The 17,661-nt window shown below is 46.6% G+C and overlaps 1 protein-coding gene across 2 annotated transcripts in view; it reads left to right on the top strand.

Moving 5' to 3' along the window:
* The window catches only part of RFTN1 (raftlin, lipid raft linker 1), a 193,741-nt gene that overhangs the window by 144,520 nt on the left and 31,560 nt on the right, over positions 1-17,661 (top strand). For both annotated transcript variants that reach the window (XM_069473278.1, XM_069473279.1), the window contains exon 7: positions 6,078-6,193. In XM_069473278.1, coding sequence (XP_069329379.1) covers positions 6,078-6,193 — 116 coding nt within the window. The remainder of the gene's footprint in view (positions 1-6,077; positions 6,194-17,661) is intronic.

Below are 17,661 nucleotides of genomic sequence, written 5' to 3'. Positions count from 1 at the left end.
GTGCAGCCTTTGGTGGAGAGAAGGGGCCCTCAGAGAGCCAAGGGAGTTTGTTACGCCAGCTACTCCAGGGTGAACAATAGTCCAATCTAGCTTGTTAGAAGAACAATAACATTTGTTTTTAATCTTGCAGAAATAGACCAAATACATTGACCGCTTGTCATGGCATGCACATTCAGGCTAGACTTTGGAGAAGAATGGCAACGTAGGGCTTAGCCTAAAGGTTAGCTTGATGGACAGTCTTTTTTTAATTTTGGCATATTACCGAGGTACAAAAGTTTAGGTTACATATATTGCTTTCATACCGCCCAAGTCAGAGCTTCAAGCATCTCTATTCCCCAGATGGTGCGCACTGCACCCATTAGGTGTGTATATACCCATCTCCTCCTCTCCCCCACCTGCCCAACACCCAGTGAATGTTACTGCTATATGTGCACTTAAGTGTTGATCAGTTAATAACAATTTGATGGTGAGTGCATGTGGTGCTTGTTTTTTCATTCTTGTGATACTTCACTTAATAGAATGGGCTCCAGCTCTATCCAGGATAATACAAGAGGTGCTAGATCACCATTGTTTTTTGTGGCTGAGTAGAACTCCATGGTATATACATATATCACATTTTATTAATCCAATAATGTATTGATGGGCGCTTGGGTTGTTTCCACATCTTTGCAATTATGATTGTGCTACTATAAACATTCTAGTGCAGATGTCTTTTTTATAGAATGTCTTCTTTTCCTTTGGGTAGATATCCAGTAATGGGATTGCTGGATCAAATGGCAGTTCTACTTTTACTTTGAGCTCTTTGAGGTATCTCCATATTACTTCCCACAGAGGTTGTGATAGACGGAGTCTTTTTTTTTTTTGAGACAGGGTCTTGTTCTGTTTCCCAGGCTAGAGTGCCGTGGCGTCATCATAGCTCACTTCAAACTCAAACTCCTGGGCTCAAGTGGTTCTTCTGCCTCAGCCTCCTGAGTAGCTGAGACTATAGGTGCCCACCACCATGCCCAGCTAATTTTTTCTATGTTTTGTAGAGATGGGGTCTCACTCTTTCTCGGACTGGTCTGGAACTCCTGACCTCAAGCGATTCTCCCACCTTGTTCTCCCAGAGTGCCAGGATCACAGGCGTGAGCCACTGTGCCTGGCCCAGTAGACAGAGTCTCAGAGGCTGCAGGGGAAGAGTAGTTGCTTCAGAGAATCTACCTCTTGAAATAATACAACACATTTCCTTTTCCCACATTCTTCTTATAAATCATAAGCTTGGAATATTAAGATGGCCTTTTGCCAGAAGACTGGCATCAAATATTTATACAATACCAGGGCAAATAGCTTTTTGTACACAGTAGGGAAGCATCTTTACTTTAATAAAAAATGCAGTGATAATGGAATGTTTTCCATAGATGGAGGGCAGTTTAACCTTTTTACATGGGGAGCCTCCACTCTAAGATAGACCTATTTATACCCAACTCGGTGCACATTATAGCGATGCTGAGCCGTGAAGGTAATGAGGAGACAGGGAGTGGACGAGACCGTCAAAACAAGGGGCTCTCTAAAAGCCCAGCTGTCTGCTCTCTGTGGTTCATTGACTTTTTGCTGTTACAGATGACCAAATTTTGACAGCCGTTCTGAACTTGCTTTGTGGTTAAGTAGGTGAATCAGCACTCTGGATCCAGAATAGCAGAGCAGCGGCCTGAGAGGTGGGAGGGCAGGCAGGGGGTGAGGTGGATGGTGAATAAGCCTGGGTGTGTTCCTACTTCGTGCCCCCCAAGACAGCCAAGCTCTTCCCCCGATCATACAGCCCTCCTCCCCGGCCTGTAACGAGGAAGGAAGGGAGCCAGGGTGCGGTGGGGAGAAGGTCTGGGTGGGCTGCGAGGGTCTCCTTCCCCCTTCTGGCCCCAGCTCTGCTGTACGGTGCTGTTGGCAGGCCAGTGCCATCATAGTGTGCTTGTCAGGTTAGGCACTGTAGTACTTAGAGCACAAGGTGGGCCCATTTAAGGGGCTTGAAGGTTTTCCATTGAGGAGATCTGTAGGTAGGGACATTGGAAATTGGATATAACATATTTTTGGAGAAGCCTTGAAGAAATATGTGCTGTGTTGACATAATCTGGAAGGAATCATTGAGTATCTTCTGGTCTTGAGCAGCTCCAGGTCAGGACTTGGGAAAGCCCCTGCGGTGACCAGGCTCCAGCTGGACCCCTGGACTGTTGGCCAGAACTTCAAAAGTGAGCTGGGCTCCGGTCCATGCTTGTCCTAAACCCCAAAATACTTGAGATATAGTTCAGCTGAAGAGCAGCTGTTTTTCCCTGGTCACTGGTGTCACATGTCCCTTAGGAGGCCATTGAATTAGCACGTGGTGGGGGAACTTCTCAGCAGAGCAGATGAGAGAGGCAGGCTCAGCACCTGTGGGAGGCCGTTTGCTTACAGACCCTCAGGGTAGGAGACAGGTAAGAACTGGAGCACGTTACTGGTTTACCCACAGGGTTCTCACTTGAAATGGAGTATTACTGTCACTGGATAATATCCAGACAAGGCTGTGCTTACTGCCCTCACAGCTGTGCTTTGTTGAACTGTTCGGACCTCTCAGTTGTTCCGCGATAATCAGGAATATCCCCAGGCTAAGCAAGGTACACTGCTCTCATGTTTCCTACGTCTGGGTTGGGCATTGTGTCGGTTAGCTATTGTCACAGTAATGCTGTGTAACAAACCACTCCAGAACTCATTGGCTTAATACAGCAATAATTAATTCTGACATATTTTGGGGTTGGCTGGAGCAGCTCTGTTGAGGCAGCCCTGCTGGTCTCAGCTGGGTTCTCTCACAGATCTGATGGTCAGTGAGTCTCAGCTGGGCTCCACTGGGACACCCAAGTGTCTTTCATCTTCCTGGAACCAACTGGCCAGCTGGGGCATGTCCTCTCACAGTGGTGGCGGAGACATAGGAGGTCAAGCTCCACCACACAGGTGCTTGTCCAGCCTCTGCTTGCACCACACCTGCTAATATCCCATTGGCCTAGCAAGTCACATGCATCAGTCAGCCCGTAAGGGGCCGGTCTCCCCACCGGTCGGGTCAGTCTTGACTTCCTTCCGTCACGACTCTGCTGCTCATCTTATCCTTGGCTGCCTCTCGCTCTCTCTGCATGTCTGAGCACCTGTGCCCTCTGCCTGGAATTCTCAGACCTGCAAGTCCATGTCCCTTGCTTGCTTAGTTCAGTCATGTCTCTACTCAAGGCCCTATTCTGAATGCCCCTTTCAAAAATAGCCACCGCCTCCACCTTCACTCTCTCCCTTGGCCCCTTTATATTTTGCACTGTTTATCACCTCTGGCATTGTGTTATTGCTTCCCCTCCTACTGTCAGGTGAGCTCCATGGTGGCAGCGACTTTGGCTGCTTGCGGGACCTCCAGTGACTGCGAGAGTATTTGGCACGTGATAGGAGCTCAGTCGGTGCTGGAGCGAGTGATGGAGTGGCTGAGAGGCGTTCAGTGTGAGCCTGAGCCTTTCTAGTAGCGTGTTGCTCACCCTTCTGACGCCCCACCTTGCATTTTTAGACTGCGCTAAGGAAGGTCCTTTCTATTTAGATAGTACTCACATTGTCTCCCCATGGTTTCTAAAATTCATTCATTCTACTTCTGCCTTCAAGAGTCATGTAGAAGAGAGAAAAGGAAAATTCTTTTTTGTCTGTGTTGTCTCTTTACTTGTGTTATGCCTGTATTTTAACTCTTGCAGAAAAGGATAAAAAAGAAAATTCAAATTATACTTAATTCCACCACTTACAGCTGCTTCTATCATTTTGTATATTTCCTTAAAGTTTGTTTGTCTAAATATTTTTAACATTTTTTAATTTAAAAAAATTTAATTTTTTAATTCATATAGCAGTTTTGTATCCTGGTTTTCCCCCATACTATTGTATCTAAAGCATTTTTCTGAATCATTAAATCCTTTGGGGATTTTTGGGGGGACAGTATACTATTTAGTAATACAGAAACCCCTGAATTTATTTAACTATTTTTCTATGTTTGAGTATTTGGATTGTTGAACATTTAGATTGTTTAGGTTTTTAAGTAATTTTATAAGTAATGCTTATAGATGAATATTTGATGATCTTGATGGTTATTACCTCAGGATAGACCAAAAGAGGTAGGATTTCTGGGTCAAAGAAGATGAACTTTTTGTGGCAAACTGGTGAGACATTGTTACATTGCTCTTTAGAAAGACTCTGCAATTAAAATTCCCTTAAGCTCTGTGAACTTTGCCGTATCACCATACCTTTACCAGCAGTCAGAATTTGCTTTTCAAAATTTGCCAACTTGCTAAACAAAAGAGGTTGAAATTTTTTTTTCAATATTTACTGGCTATGGAGAGAGAAAGAGCGAGAGAATTAATTAATTGCTAGTTCATGTCCTTTGTTTCTAATAGTGTTTTAGTATTTTCAGCTATTGATTTGAAAAAGCTTTTTATATATAAAGAATATTAAGCTTAGCCTTTTATTTTTGTTGCTGCAAATAATTTTCTCATGTTGATGACCTTTAAGTTTGTTGCTTTATTTTTTGTGACTTCTGGAAATTACTGGCAGTTCCAGGAACTCCAACATGATTCAGAGGACTTTCTGAATTTGTCTCCCTTCCCTCCCTTTGGGAAAAAAGGTCACATTATCATGTATTTTCTCTATTAAAAATTGTCCTTTTTAAAAAACATATGATTGAAATGGGCTTTGTACGGGTGTTAGTTTGCTAGGACTGCCCTAACGGCATACTACAGAGTGGGTGGCTTAAAGAATAGACGTTTATTTTCCTTCACTTCTGGAAGCTAGAAGTCCATGATCAAGGTGCCAGCAATTTGGTTTCTGGTGAGGTCTCTCTTCCTGGCTCGCAGATAGCTACCTTCTCCCTGCGTCCTCACATGGCTTTTCCTTTTTGCACGCACAGGAAGAGATACCGAGAACACTCTGGTTTCTCTTCCTCTTCTCCTAAGGACGCCGGTCTATTGCACTAGGGCCCCACCCCATCCTAGTTAAAGAGGACTAGGACCTCATTTACCTTAGTACCTCCTGAAAGGCTCTGTCTCCAAACATAGTCACATGGGGGCGGGGGGAGGTCAGGGCTTCAACATATGAATTTTGGGAGGACATAATTCAATTCATAACAGTATGATTGAGCAATGTTTATAGAACAGAATCTAGGGACCAAGAGGGATTGTCTGTCCATAACTCCATTTCACAGATGAGTGACCAGGGCTCTGAAAGGGTCACATCACCTTTTGTGATAGAGCCTGGACCCACCTACTTCTGAGCCCGTCCTCTTTCCTATAATTTCTTATTGAGATAAATCTAGGGCATTGAGAAGCCATGCACCAAAAAAGGACAAAAGGTACCTCCCTTAGTGTATTCTGCATGGGTAGGGACCCTGTTGTATTTTTCTTTATACCCTCATTGCCTAAGACAGTTCTTGATCACGCTATACGTTTCATGTACACTTATTGAATTGTACAGAGCTCAGACTAGAGCAGTGCCCAGGGAAACATTGCCAGTGGTCAACCATTTGGGGAAATTCCCCTCCCCCAGGTCCATCTTTTGATGAGGTGGCTAAAAGGTGCCTAAAAGGTCTGGACAGCAGCCCACATCATGCGGCCCTCAAAGAATCAGTGTATGTAGAGTGCATCTGACAAGCTCAGATCTGGTGTGTTACATCTATCCCCCCTTAAAAAAAAATCTCTCTCACCTAAATATAGTTTCCTTCTAAAAGCTGTCTCTAAATGACTGTGCTTTACCCTGGATAAGTTCTCCCCAGTGCATCCTGACGCTGGAGCATGAAAAGGAAGGTAAACGCGTGAAATCAAATGGTGATTGCTAACAATGAAATTTGGGCTCATAAAATCAAGGATATTATTCAAAACCGCGAGGTAAATTAGTCTCATTCATTCTGATGGGGCTAGACTCTATGGCTGTGTGTGCCTTCTTTAATTAACATGCTGAAAAGATGTTCTGATTGGGATTATTAATGAATGCAGTGAAAATGTTTGCTGCTTATAAAAGGCTTCTGCCACAGACGGTTTACACAACCCCCCCGTCTTTTTCTTTTTCCACAGATTCCTTACATGGCTTGACAGATGGAGTATTCATCTTTGAAGCTGTTTCCACAGAAGATAGCAAAACCATACAGGGCTACGATGCTATTGTTGTCGAACAATGGACGGTCCTGGAAGTAAGTATGGGGTTGGCAGCTCTGCCTCTTTTGTTTGGACAATGATTGTTTTATCCGCTTGCTCCATCCAGCCGTGGGGCTGTTGCTCAGCTGAGGCTTGCTTCGGAGGGGGAGTTGTCCTGCTAGCCCCTACAAGGACCCCCTGAGTACCCTCTTGCCCGCCTTTCCCACCCCCAGGTAGGGGTGGGTCCTTTTCCCTTTCTGCAGGAAAAACACTGTGTGTGTCCAGCCATTCAGTGGAAAGAGAGTTGTCTTTCATCAATTTGCATATAACTGAAAACTCTAAGTGACATAAATGAGGCCGCATAGTTTGTGGCCTCTGTAATAACCAGAGCAACATCGTTATTGGAGCCAGACCCCATGGCTCCCTCTGCCAGCAATCCTTCGAAGAGATTCATGCACATGAGCTCACTTAATCTTCACAATGAGCATGTGAGGTAAGTACTGTCATCGCCTCTGTTTTACACATGAGGAAACTGAGGCACAGAGAGGTTATGTTCCTGGTCCAGGGTTACACATTAAGTGCTGAAGGATGTATTGGAGAAATGTTTAACCCATGAGGCTACCAAATTGCTGTGGGCAGGGGAATTCGTCAGGCCACGTTCTGCGGGGACTTTGAGGGAGCTGATTTACTGCTGAGATTCACTGGTGTGCACCTTGAAGGCAGTTCGGTAACTGTGGAGGCATGGACTTTTTAAACTAGTCTCTGGCACACGCAGCATCTGGGATGTAAAGGGAGAAGCTGTTTGGACACAGAGGACTGATTTCTGAACGCCTTGGAAGAACACAGGATTGGTGTTGCTCTGAGGCCCCTACCCATCTGGGCTCTTCAGGCCAGAGCAAGACAGAGGGGGCTGCAAAGACAGGGGCTGCAGCTCTTTCTTAGGTGTGTGGGGACCGCCCCCACCAGACAGCTAGTGCTTGCTACACCCTTGTGCCTGCCAGAACCACAGCCCTGAGGCAGACCCTGGCCTGCTTGCTGTGGGGGTGGGGGGGGTGGGGGGGTGTCAGACGCCCCCAGGACACTGTTACTCTGCTTTGAAGCTGCAGCAGTTGGGAGCAGGCAAGTGCGGAGGGGCATGCCTGTATCTGAGCAGTGGTGGGAAATAACTGCTTGCAAGTGTGACGGCAGCAGAGTGCTCAGAGAAGCTGCAGTAATCAGAAAAAGGAGCTGCAGCAAAATGTGGTATATGTATACCATGGAATATTACTCAGCTATTAGAAATAATGGCAATATGGCATCTCTTTGGTTCTCCTGGAGAGAGTTGGAACCCATTCTATTAAGTGAAGTATCCCAAGAATGGAAAAATAAGCAACACGTGTACTCACCAGCAAACTGGTTTCCCTGAGTGCACATTCGGGAATAACACCAACTGGGTATCGGACAGAGGTCGGGGCTGGGTGGAAGGGATGGGTGTATACCTACTTGATGAGTGCGATGCGCACTGCCTGGGGAATGGACACGCTTGAAGTTCTGACTGGGGGGGAATGGGGTGGGGGGAGGGGAGGGGTGCATACCTACATGACGAGTGCGATGTGCAATGTCTAGGGAATGGACACACTTGAAGCTCAGACTCGGGAGGATGGGGAGGCATGGGCAATATATATAACCTGAACTTTTGTACCCCCATAATGAGCTAAAAAAAAAAAAATAATTAAAAAAAAAAAAAGAAAAAGAAAAGAAAAAGGAGCTGCAAAATCCCAGCATCCAGGCCCGGTTAGTATGGGGGCCAGAAGACCCGAGGACATGTGTAGTGAGGGACGTGAGGAACAGGTGGCAGCTGGTTTGCTATCAGGGTCCAGCAGTTACCCCCACATGACCCTGGTGCCCGTGGACCTCTCCAGCCTCCATGCCCCTCACTGGAAAGCAGAGCCCAATGTGGGCAGGTCACGTCACCTCTCAGGGCCCTAAACTTCCCCCGGTGTACCATGGGCAGTTCATCCAGCCCACCGTGTGTGGTGGTGACATAGGGAACACCGGGAGTAGCAGGTTTAGGATTGTGAGCACTGAGCAGCCCATGTGCTTCTGCTTTCAGTTTGCTCTGTGACATTTGGCTATTAACAGTAGCGATGCATGGCTGGCTGCACCCCAAAACATGTGCCAGTGCGGCGTGATTGGCAGGCCCTGGGGACTGTGTAAAATTCCTGCTGTCTGCACGTTAAAATGGCTGTTAAGGGAGGGCTTTGTGGTTTCCTCAGAAAAGATGACTTGATGGCAGGGATCCAAAAACAGTCTTAAAAACTGGTTCTCAGAGTGTGGTTCCAGGACCGGCAGCGTCTGCATCGCCGGGAAGTTGCTAGGAATGCAGATTCTCGGGCTCTGCTGACTCGGAAGCTCTGGGGTGAGGCCCAGCAAGCTGTGTTTTAGCACGCCCTGCAGGAGACTCTGACACTGACTCCTCCAAGAACTAGTGTACCAACGTGCCAGTGTCACCACGTGTCTGTGGCCGGACGCTATTTGGTGAGACGGGTGAGGGGGAAAGTACCCCAGCGCTTTGTCTTTCTTCAGCCTTTTAAACTACTGTGATCTTGATGGGCAGCTGAAGTGAAGGCATCGTTTTTAAAGTGTTTGTGGGAGGAAGACAAAGTTACAAGCTAAAATAAGGACACAGTCCTCTTTTAAATTCATAAAGAGATCAATGTTACGGGTTAAGAAGTTAGATCGGGAAAGATTAACATTTATTCGGAAGCTTTTCCTAGATATGCAGATTGGCTTCCAGTAGGTTTATTTGTCAATTTTATTTCCTTCTCAGATGTTTGGCCTTTTTTCCTCTTGCCCTCTTATTTGTATGCATTAAATGATTTGATGTTATTAGTTTTAGGACTGCCACCCCTTTAGGAATGCTGTTTCACTGTTCCCCAGAAATGCTTGGAAATTGGGTTTTAAAGACTTGTGACGGGCCCAGCGGTGTGCAGCACTCACACAGCTGGTTCTGTGCGTCTCTTCCCAACTCCACGCTCAGCGACAGCAGGTTGATAGTTTGAAACTGACCATGATGGAAGAATTTACACCATGGAAATTGGCAAACACTAGAAATTGGGGGTTCTTTTGCCTGGAGAGCCAGTTGTAAGCGTTTACCTGTGTACCCTGGATGGACCTTTGCTTCATCACATTTCAACGTTATAAAGGTGTGGCTGGTATCCAGGTAGGCAGAAACAGATTTTCTTAACTCCCACGAGAGTGATGACAAGAGGATTGATGCTTTTGATGAAGTTGTTCACCAGGTTTCCCTGCATAGGTCTTCAGACTTGCTCTCCCGCCCGGTGTTTCTGGAGCATCCCCAAATTTCCCACGGTAGAAGTAGACTCCTACCTTCAGCAGCACCAGCCTCTACTACGGTTTGAATGTTTGTGTCCCTCCAACATTCTTGTTGGAACTGTATCCCAAGGTGATGGTCTTAAAGGGTGCAGCCCTCAGGAGGTGATGAGGCTGTGAAGGCTCTGCCTGCACGATGGGATTAATGCCCTTATGAATGAGGTCTCAGAGAGCTGCCGCCCCCTTTTGCCTTCCTGCCTTTGCCGTGTGAGGACACAGCGTTTGCCCCACTCCATCCCTCCCTCCACGTGAGGACACCTAGATGGCACCATCTGTGAGGAACGGGCCTCACCAGACACCAGACCTATTGAGCTTCCCAGCCTCCAGAACTGTGAGAAATAAAGTTCTACCATTTATAAATTGCCCAGTCTGTGGTATTTTGTTATAGCAGCAGGAACAGACGGAGACAGAAATTGGTACGGAGAAGTGGGCTGTTGCTCTAACAAACACCTGGAAATGTGGAAGCAGCTGTGGAACTGGGTACGAGAGAGGCTGGTAGAGTTTAGAGATGCACACTAAGGAAAAGCCTAGATTGCTGTGATGAAGTGTTAAGGCGATTCTGGTGAGGGCCCGGAAGGGGAGAGCCGAAGAGGGAGCCTCAGCCTTCTCAGAGATGATTAAGTGCTCATGTTTAGAATGTGGGTAGAAATATGGAAGTGAAGGCCATTCTGATGAGGTCTCAGATGGAAATGAGGAAGAAGGTATGGGAAACTGGAGGAAAGGCCATCCTTGTTACAAAGTGGAAAAGAAAGTGGCTGAATTGTGTCCGTGTCCTAACGCTTTATGGAGGGCAGAACTTAAGAGGGACAAATCAGGATATTTGGTGGACGAAATCTCTAAGAAAGCGTCCAGGGTACAGCATGGCTTCTCTTGACTGCTTATAATAAAACACGAGAAGAGAGAAACAAATTGAAGATGAAGTTTATAATCAAAGGGAAGCAGAACTTAATGATTTGGAAAATTCTCAGCCTGGCTGTGTTTTCAAGAAAGAAGAGGCATATTCAGGAAAGAAAACCAATGGTGGTCAAGCTACTGTTTGACAAAGAGATTGGTATGGATAGAAGGAAGCCAGACGCTATTCACCAAGACAATGGAAGAATGACCCTGAGGGCATTTTCAAGGTTATTGAGGCTGCCACTGCTATCATAGGCCCAGAGTACCAAGGCCTGGGTGACAGAATTATGTCAAAAGGGGCACCTGGGCATCCTGGGGACCTCAGGGCCCACTGCCCAGTGCTGTCTCAAGTTTCTGCCCCACGTATTCAGGCTAAGACAGCTTCTGAGATTGGCATCTCCCAAGGGTAAAACGAGGGGGGATTTCTTCTGGGCAGACTGTACCCCTTGGTTTGTGGGTCTCTCTTCCTCCTTAAAGCTGGTTGGAGGCAGCCTTTAGGGGTCAGCGCATAGGTCACCTCCTACAGCGTCAAAGACCCCTCTTCTGTGTTCCCATATCTGTCTGTGCAAAAGCTGTCATGCATGGCTCCTTCTGTACTCTGTCGTTGCTATTTATTTGTTGTATTTATTTATTAATATTTTTTTTGAGACAAAGTCTCACTCTGTTCCCCTGGGTAGAGTGCAGTGGCATCATTGTAGCTCACAGAAACCTCAAACTTCTGAGCTCAAGGGATCCTCTTGCCTCAGCCTCCCGAGTAGCTGGGACTACAGGTGCATGCCACAGCGCTTGGCTAATTTTTCTATTTTTAGTAGAGACAGGGTCTCACTCTTGCCTAGACTGGTCTCAAACTCCTGAGCTCAAGCGATCCTCCCACCTAGGCCTCCCAGAGTGCTAGGATTACAGGTGAGAGCTTTCACACCCGGTAGTATCATTGTTTATTTATCCACCTCTCTCTCACCATTGTGAGTTTGACCTGGGAATATTCATCTTTGTTCTCCAAGGCACTCTAGTAAATGCTTGCTGACTTGTGTTAAAGGCCTGTTGGTTCAGCTCAAGGTAGACCACTTCTCAAAATTGAGCCTGTATCAGAATCATCTGAAGAGCCTTTGGAAACACAGATAAAACTCTACTTCCAAAGTTTCCCATTCAGTAGGTATCTTAGTCTGCTTGGGCTGCCATAACAAAATACCACACAGATGGCTTAAACAGCAGACTTTTATTTCCTCACAGTTTTGGAGGCCGAACAGTCCAAGATCAAGGGTCTGGCAGGGACTGGTTTCTGGTGAGGGGGCTCTTCCCGGCTTGCAGATGGCTTCCTTCTCACTACCTCCTCGCGTGGCCTTTCCTCTGAGCACGTGTGCACTCAGTGCTTGGGGCTGGGGCAGGAAGCGCAGAGTGTGCAGCAATCTGGTGCCTCTTCTTATAAGGACACTAATCCTATCAGACAAGGGCCCCACCCTCGCAACTCCATTTACCCTTAATTACTTTTTTAGAGACCCCATCTCCAAATACAGCCACGCTAGGGCTTAGAATTCAGTATATGCATTTGGGGAGGATACAAAACATTTAGTCTATAACAGTGGGTCTGAGATGGGCCCAATAATTTGCATTTCTAACACATTTTCAAGTGAGCTGGTGCTGCTGGTATGGAGGCCACACTTTGAGAATCCCTGCCTTAGAGGAACTAAGTGCAGACAGCTAGCTGTGTCACCAGCCCAGCCCAGCAGTGCACAGACCAGGACAAGTTTGCCCACAACTCAACATTTTGCAGAGGCTCCTTCAGACCCTGGCTCTGACCCACAGACAGCCCCTCTCTGCACGCCCTGCCCCAGGGCATGTGGGTATTTGTCCAGCTCTCACACCTCCCGACCTCAAGACCTAGCTGCTCCCCCTCACCCCCACCCTTTTGGCCTCTGGGAAAGGTCTTTCCTTTTTAAGTCCTGGGCAGGTCCCTTTTGGCTTCTGGTTAACCCTGCTTTTCTGGCAACCACTGTCCTTGCAGGCCAGCCCATGAACTCCTGGGCTCTGGCAGCTCTCTCTCCTTTCTCCCGGTGGGGCCTGCACTGCCCTTTTGCTACCTCTTTACTCCCGTTTCTGCTGCTCAGCCCTGCGTGTGGATGTGCCATTCCAGTTCCAGCCCCCCTCGCTGGCCGCCCTCTCTGCACAGCCGCACGCATGCGCACACACGCTTGCACCAGAAACCTGACCCAGCTCTCAGCCGGGCACACAGCGCTGCAGCAGGCTGGCCAGAGACCGTAGATTCCAGAGCCTGGCCAGGGTGTGCGTCCTGTATGAAAAGTAAACATCCCTTCTTTGTTTTTCTACTTTTCAGTTGTACAAATGGAGCGACCGGTAACAACCTCTCAAAGTTGATGAGAATTAAAAGAGAAAATAAGTTTAAAAGTTGTCAGTGCAGTGCTTGGCACATAATAAGCCCCCCTGTACCTGCCACTTTCTCTCTCAATCACCTGCAGTCACCAGTGAGACAGCCTCTCCCCTCTACCCCCAGAGGAGGTTGGTAGGGAACCTGTGGAGTCAAATGCAAAGATTGCGTTTTCTCAATTGGAAACCCACGCCTAAATTTAGCTGAAATTGTGTGTAGGATAAAAGTCCATCATTAGTGCATTTATAATACATATTGCGTTTCCTTTCGTTGAGTTTGCAATGCAGAAGTGTGAGCGGAAGGGGCGATTCTTTGAAAGGACAGTGTGAAAGCTATGTAGCCAAGCAGGTGACGAGCGAGGCAGAAACAGACCGTCTTCCTTGCTCTGAGTCTGTGTATCCTGGGGCCTGACAGCCCATCAGAGTTCGTGGACACCAATGGGTGCCCCTTGGGCCGTGAGCCTTCTCCATCTTCATCCGTTTCCTGGAGCACGTTCTAGTTCGTCAGTGCTGCTTTTGAAATGCAGGGCCAGAACTGAACATAAGGCAGTGGAAAAAGCACTTACAACTGATGCAGTTGATATGGTGGCTAGTGGGTTAATTTAAAAACTCAAAGAGCACCAAAGAAAATCATACTCATATTTTATACATTTTATTTTAACGTAAAAGATGTAAATACATGTCCACTTGCCAATCTTTTTGAGTTTGGGGTCTGCTGATTGGAATTCCATTTTATCCTTCTTGTATAAACCGCACCCAAAGTGTGCTATCTGCAATGGCCAGTGTCAGTTTCTTTAAAGTGACAAAGGGATATGACTGCAGAATCCTTCTGTGTCTTCATGATTTTTTTCTAGTCTTTTCTAGCTTCCCCCCACCCACATCTAATTCAGCCACAGTTATTTTTAAGTGACTATCCTTTGTTGAGTCTCTTCAAAGGATTCAACTTAGTTTTCTGAGGAAAAAAAAAAATTTTTGCACTTATAGTTTATCAGTTTAAATTCTTTAAATTAACACTGATATATACAGGTCTGGGAATGCATAAGATTCACCCTTGATGTGCTCGGTTGGTGAGGTCAGAAGGATATGAGCATCCGAGAAATCGGCTGCTACCTGGGAGGACTTGACCCTCCTAAAGCTGGACTTGGTCTCCGGCTGGGACAGCTGAAAATGGAATGGCTTTGGGGCGCCCTTTTTACAACCTCTGCAACCCCACAGATTTTGTCACGTGTGGCTCAGTGGAGTCAGCTCCTCTCCATCCGCACCTGCATACTCAATCTCTTGTTGAACTGACTCCCATTTTATCTCATCCTATTAGCTTCTTCCCATTTGCCCAGCTTATTAAGACACTTCTGCCCAGGGGTGGTGGCTCACACCTGTAATCCTAACACCCTGGGGGAGGCCAAGGCAGGAGGATCGCTTGAGGTCAGGAGTTTGAGACCAGCCTGAGCGAGAGCGAGACCCTGTCTCTACTAAAAGTAGAAAAACTAGCCGGGCATGGTGGCACACCTGAGTCCCAACTACTTAGGAGGGTGAGACAGGAGGATTGCTCTAGCCCAGCAGTTTGAGGTTGCTGTGAGCTACGATGATACCACTGTACTCTAGCCCAGGCAACAAAGCGAGACTCTGTCTCAAAAAAAAAAAAAATCTGATTATAATTATATCATCTTACATCTGGGGATCATCTCAGCTTTGGCCTCCCTGAAGGTTTCATATGTAAGGTGGCTCCTAACTGGTCCCAGTGTTGAACAGACTGCACCAAGGACACAGTCCCGTGGCACACTGCAGCGATCTCTCCTCCAGTCCCTAACACTAACTCAGACCCTTCTGCAGTGGTGTCAGATGGCTCTATCATGCCACCTTACGTTTCCGTATCTTATTTGTCCCCAAGGCAGTCATGAGAGGCTTGGCCAGATACATTTCTGTAACTGAAGTCTACTGTGTCCTGTAACTTGTGACCCTGTCCTGTAATCCCGTGCTACAACACATTGGCTCTCATTCATTCTTCATGAACTTCTGCAGGTTTCTGGGGATCAATCTTTTGTTTCCAAAGGCTCCCAACGATCTCTTTAAGAATCTACTCTAGGATTTGCCAGGCAGTAACATCAATTTCTATGGTATCTAGAATTCACCACCTTCTGCTCTGGCAAGGAAGCCAATATTTGTTCATTTTAAACCATCTGGCATTTTTTTCATTGCCATGGTTTCTCCAAGATAATTATATTGGTTCTGAGATCATAGCCTTTAGTCGCCAAAGACAGTAGTTCTCTGCCTTTTCCTGTGATGTGGATGATTCTCCTGTGAATAATCACTCCCATGAAAGGACCAGGAATTAGGACACAAACCCTTCCAGGCTGTAACTCCATCCTGTCCCCTCTCAGAGCAAATCACAGCACAGGTGAGCCCTGCGAGGTGGTGGGGGTCACTGCAGATGTATTCTAGAAGCTCTGTCAGTACTTTTACCAAATTCTTGTGTCCCACCTCACCTTGGTAGTGACACACCTGTGTGCTGAATGGCATGGCTGAGCACTTTTTCCTTAAAATGTGATTTATCTAGGCTTGAGCTCATTTAAAAGTTTTAGGTTTGCTGTGGAGGGCAGATTTCCAAAATTTATTAAAATTTTAAAGTGCCCACCCCATCCATAACTCAGCAATTCCATACCTCATGTCCATCTCTTATAGAAAAACAAGTGCTTTTGTTCATGAGAAGGTACATGCAAAGATATCATCTCAGCATTGCTAGTAATAGACAAAAAGGAAACAGCATACCTATCTATCATTAGGGGAGGAGTTAAATAAAGGATGGCATATTCTTGTTATGGATGAGGTCATTCTGTATAAACTCATATGGAAGGAATTACAGGAAATGTTAAGAGAAAAATCCAAGTTACAGAATGATACTGTGATAATTTTATGTGTCAGCTTCACTAGGCTATGGTACCTGGTGGTTTGGTCAAACACCAATCTAGATGTTTCTGTGAAGGTATTGTTAGATATGATTAACATTCAAATGAGTAGAGAGCGGTAAAGCAGATTACTCTTCACAGTGTTGGATGGGCCTCATCTAATCAGTTGAAGGGATTAAGAGGCAGTCCCTAGAAGACGAAGGAATTCTGCCTTCAGAGGACTGTAACATAAACTCCTGCTAGAATTTCCAGCCTGCTGCACTTTGGACTTGATAGCTTTGGACTTGATAGCTTTGGACTTGCTAGCTCCCATAATCTCTTAAGCCAAAGATATAGATATAGATATCCTATTAATTCTCTTTCTTGGGAAAATCCTGATTAACACAGATGCAAATAGTGTGGTTCCATTTATGGGGAAAAAACAAAAATCTCTCAGACTTTAGTTATATTTGTCTCCTTGTAGAAAAGAAAGTAAAATAGGAGCTGAATAATTCCACCTTTTATTGTCTTCAACATATTCTTTTCTTATATAACTTTTTGTTTTGAACATAATTTTAAATAGAGTGAGTGTGTTGTGTGTGTGTGTGCGCGTAGTCCCATACATCTCATCTCATGCTAGGCTTACCCTTTCTCTTTGGGGTTTGCCTCAATTTTGTCACCATCCTGGAGGGTCAGGTACCCCACTCTGTCCTTGTAAATCCATACTCATCATTTCTGCAGCCACATTGGTTCCCTTAGCTGCCTCCAGCTTTTATTTCAGGGTGAAACTTCCGCCTGGAGCCAGCTTCCCTGTGAGCATTTCTTGCCCCAGGGCCATGTTGAACTTTCCCCTGAACTTTTGAAATCCTTTTTCTTCTTGTCTCTGGAGAGGGCCTCGAGTGCTCTTCCGCTGTGAGGAACTTGACAGAGAAAAGCATACTTTGTACAATTTGTGATCCCCAAGTAAGTAATTTCCCTTCCCAGAATGATGGAGAAGAGACTGTATTTAAAAATAGTGACCCAAAAAAGCCACTATCAGATTATCGAGTCCTGACTTCTGATCTGAAACTGTGACACTGTGCTGGGGCAGTGGAGCCCTGGGTGGCTGGCTGTCCTTCATTTATTTTTTTCAGCCAGATTTTTCCCTCTGTCTCCTCCTTAGCAGCAGCCGCCTGACTGGAGGGTGTCGAAGTGTCGCGTGGATTGTAGCAGTGGGCGGGATGCAGAGAGGCTGGGCTGTTGGGCCACAGCCAGCCCTCCAGCTTCCGGTAGGGGCGATGGGGTGGGCTGGCACCCCTCCGTGGAAGACTGCGTAGGAATGAGAACAATTTAAGATGGTGGAGATTAGTAGTTACATAACAGAGAACTCTCAGGGAATTGGGAAACCCTGTAGGGTCAGAGAGAGTGACCTGTTCCTTGATGCCCAAGAACAAGAACAAAAAGGGGTGTTTGCTGAGGCCCCGCCCCGCAAGGAGCAGCCAGGTGGGAAGAAGACTTGCTACAAAAGCAGCAGCAAGGCATTCGGTGCTCCTGGTGTCCTGCTGCCCAGAAGTGCCTGGGAGAAAGCAGAGACTGGCCAAGGCCTCCCAGACACAGTGAGCTCCAGCTGGGTGTTGACAGTTGAGTCAGGATTTGGATGAAGTAAGGGAATTGGGGTGGGGGGGCTTCCTGCTGGTGGGAAATGGCAGGGACAAGGCAGGCTAGAAAAAAAAGGCACATATATTAATTTTTTTTTCACAATTAGAATGCTTAATGGATAATGTCCATGTTCTCCTAGATGCCCTGATCCCTTTTTACCATTGTGCTTTCTCCTCTATGACCCAGCGCCTGGGCCTCCTTGGGGAAGCCTATTCCTGGGTTAGTCCTTGTCAGCGACAGAGAAGTGTGGGTGTGTGAGAGCCCAGCTCCCTGGCCTCAGCCGGGGACAGCTCTGAGCATATCTGACCCTCCAGAGCTCTCCACAGGGTCACACCGAGTTGCTGGTCAGGGGATGT

The sequence above is a fragment of the Eulemur rufifrons genome, chromosome 7, assembly GCF_041146395.1.
Source record: "Eulemur rufifrons isolate Redbay chromosome 7, OSU_ERuf_1, whole genome shotgun sequence".
In the NCBI taxonomy this organism is placed as follows: domain Eukaryota; kingdom Metazoa; phylum Chordata; class Mammalia; order Primates; family Lemuridae; genus Eulemur; species Eulemur rufifrons.
The sequence above is the reverse complement of the archived record's forward strand: the minus strand, read 5'-3'. Positions and strand labels throughout refer to the sequence as shown.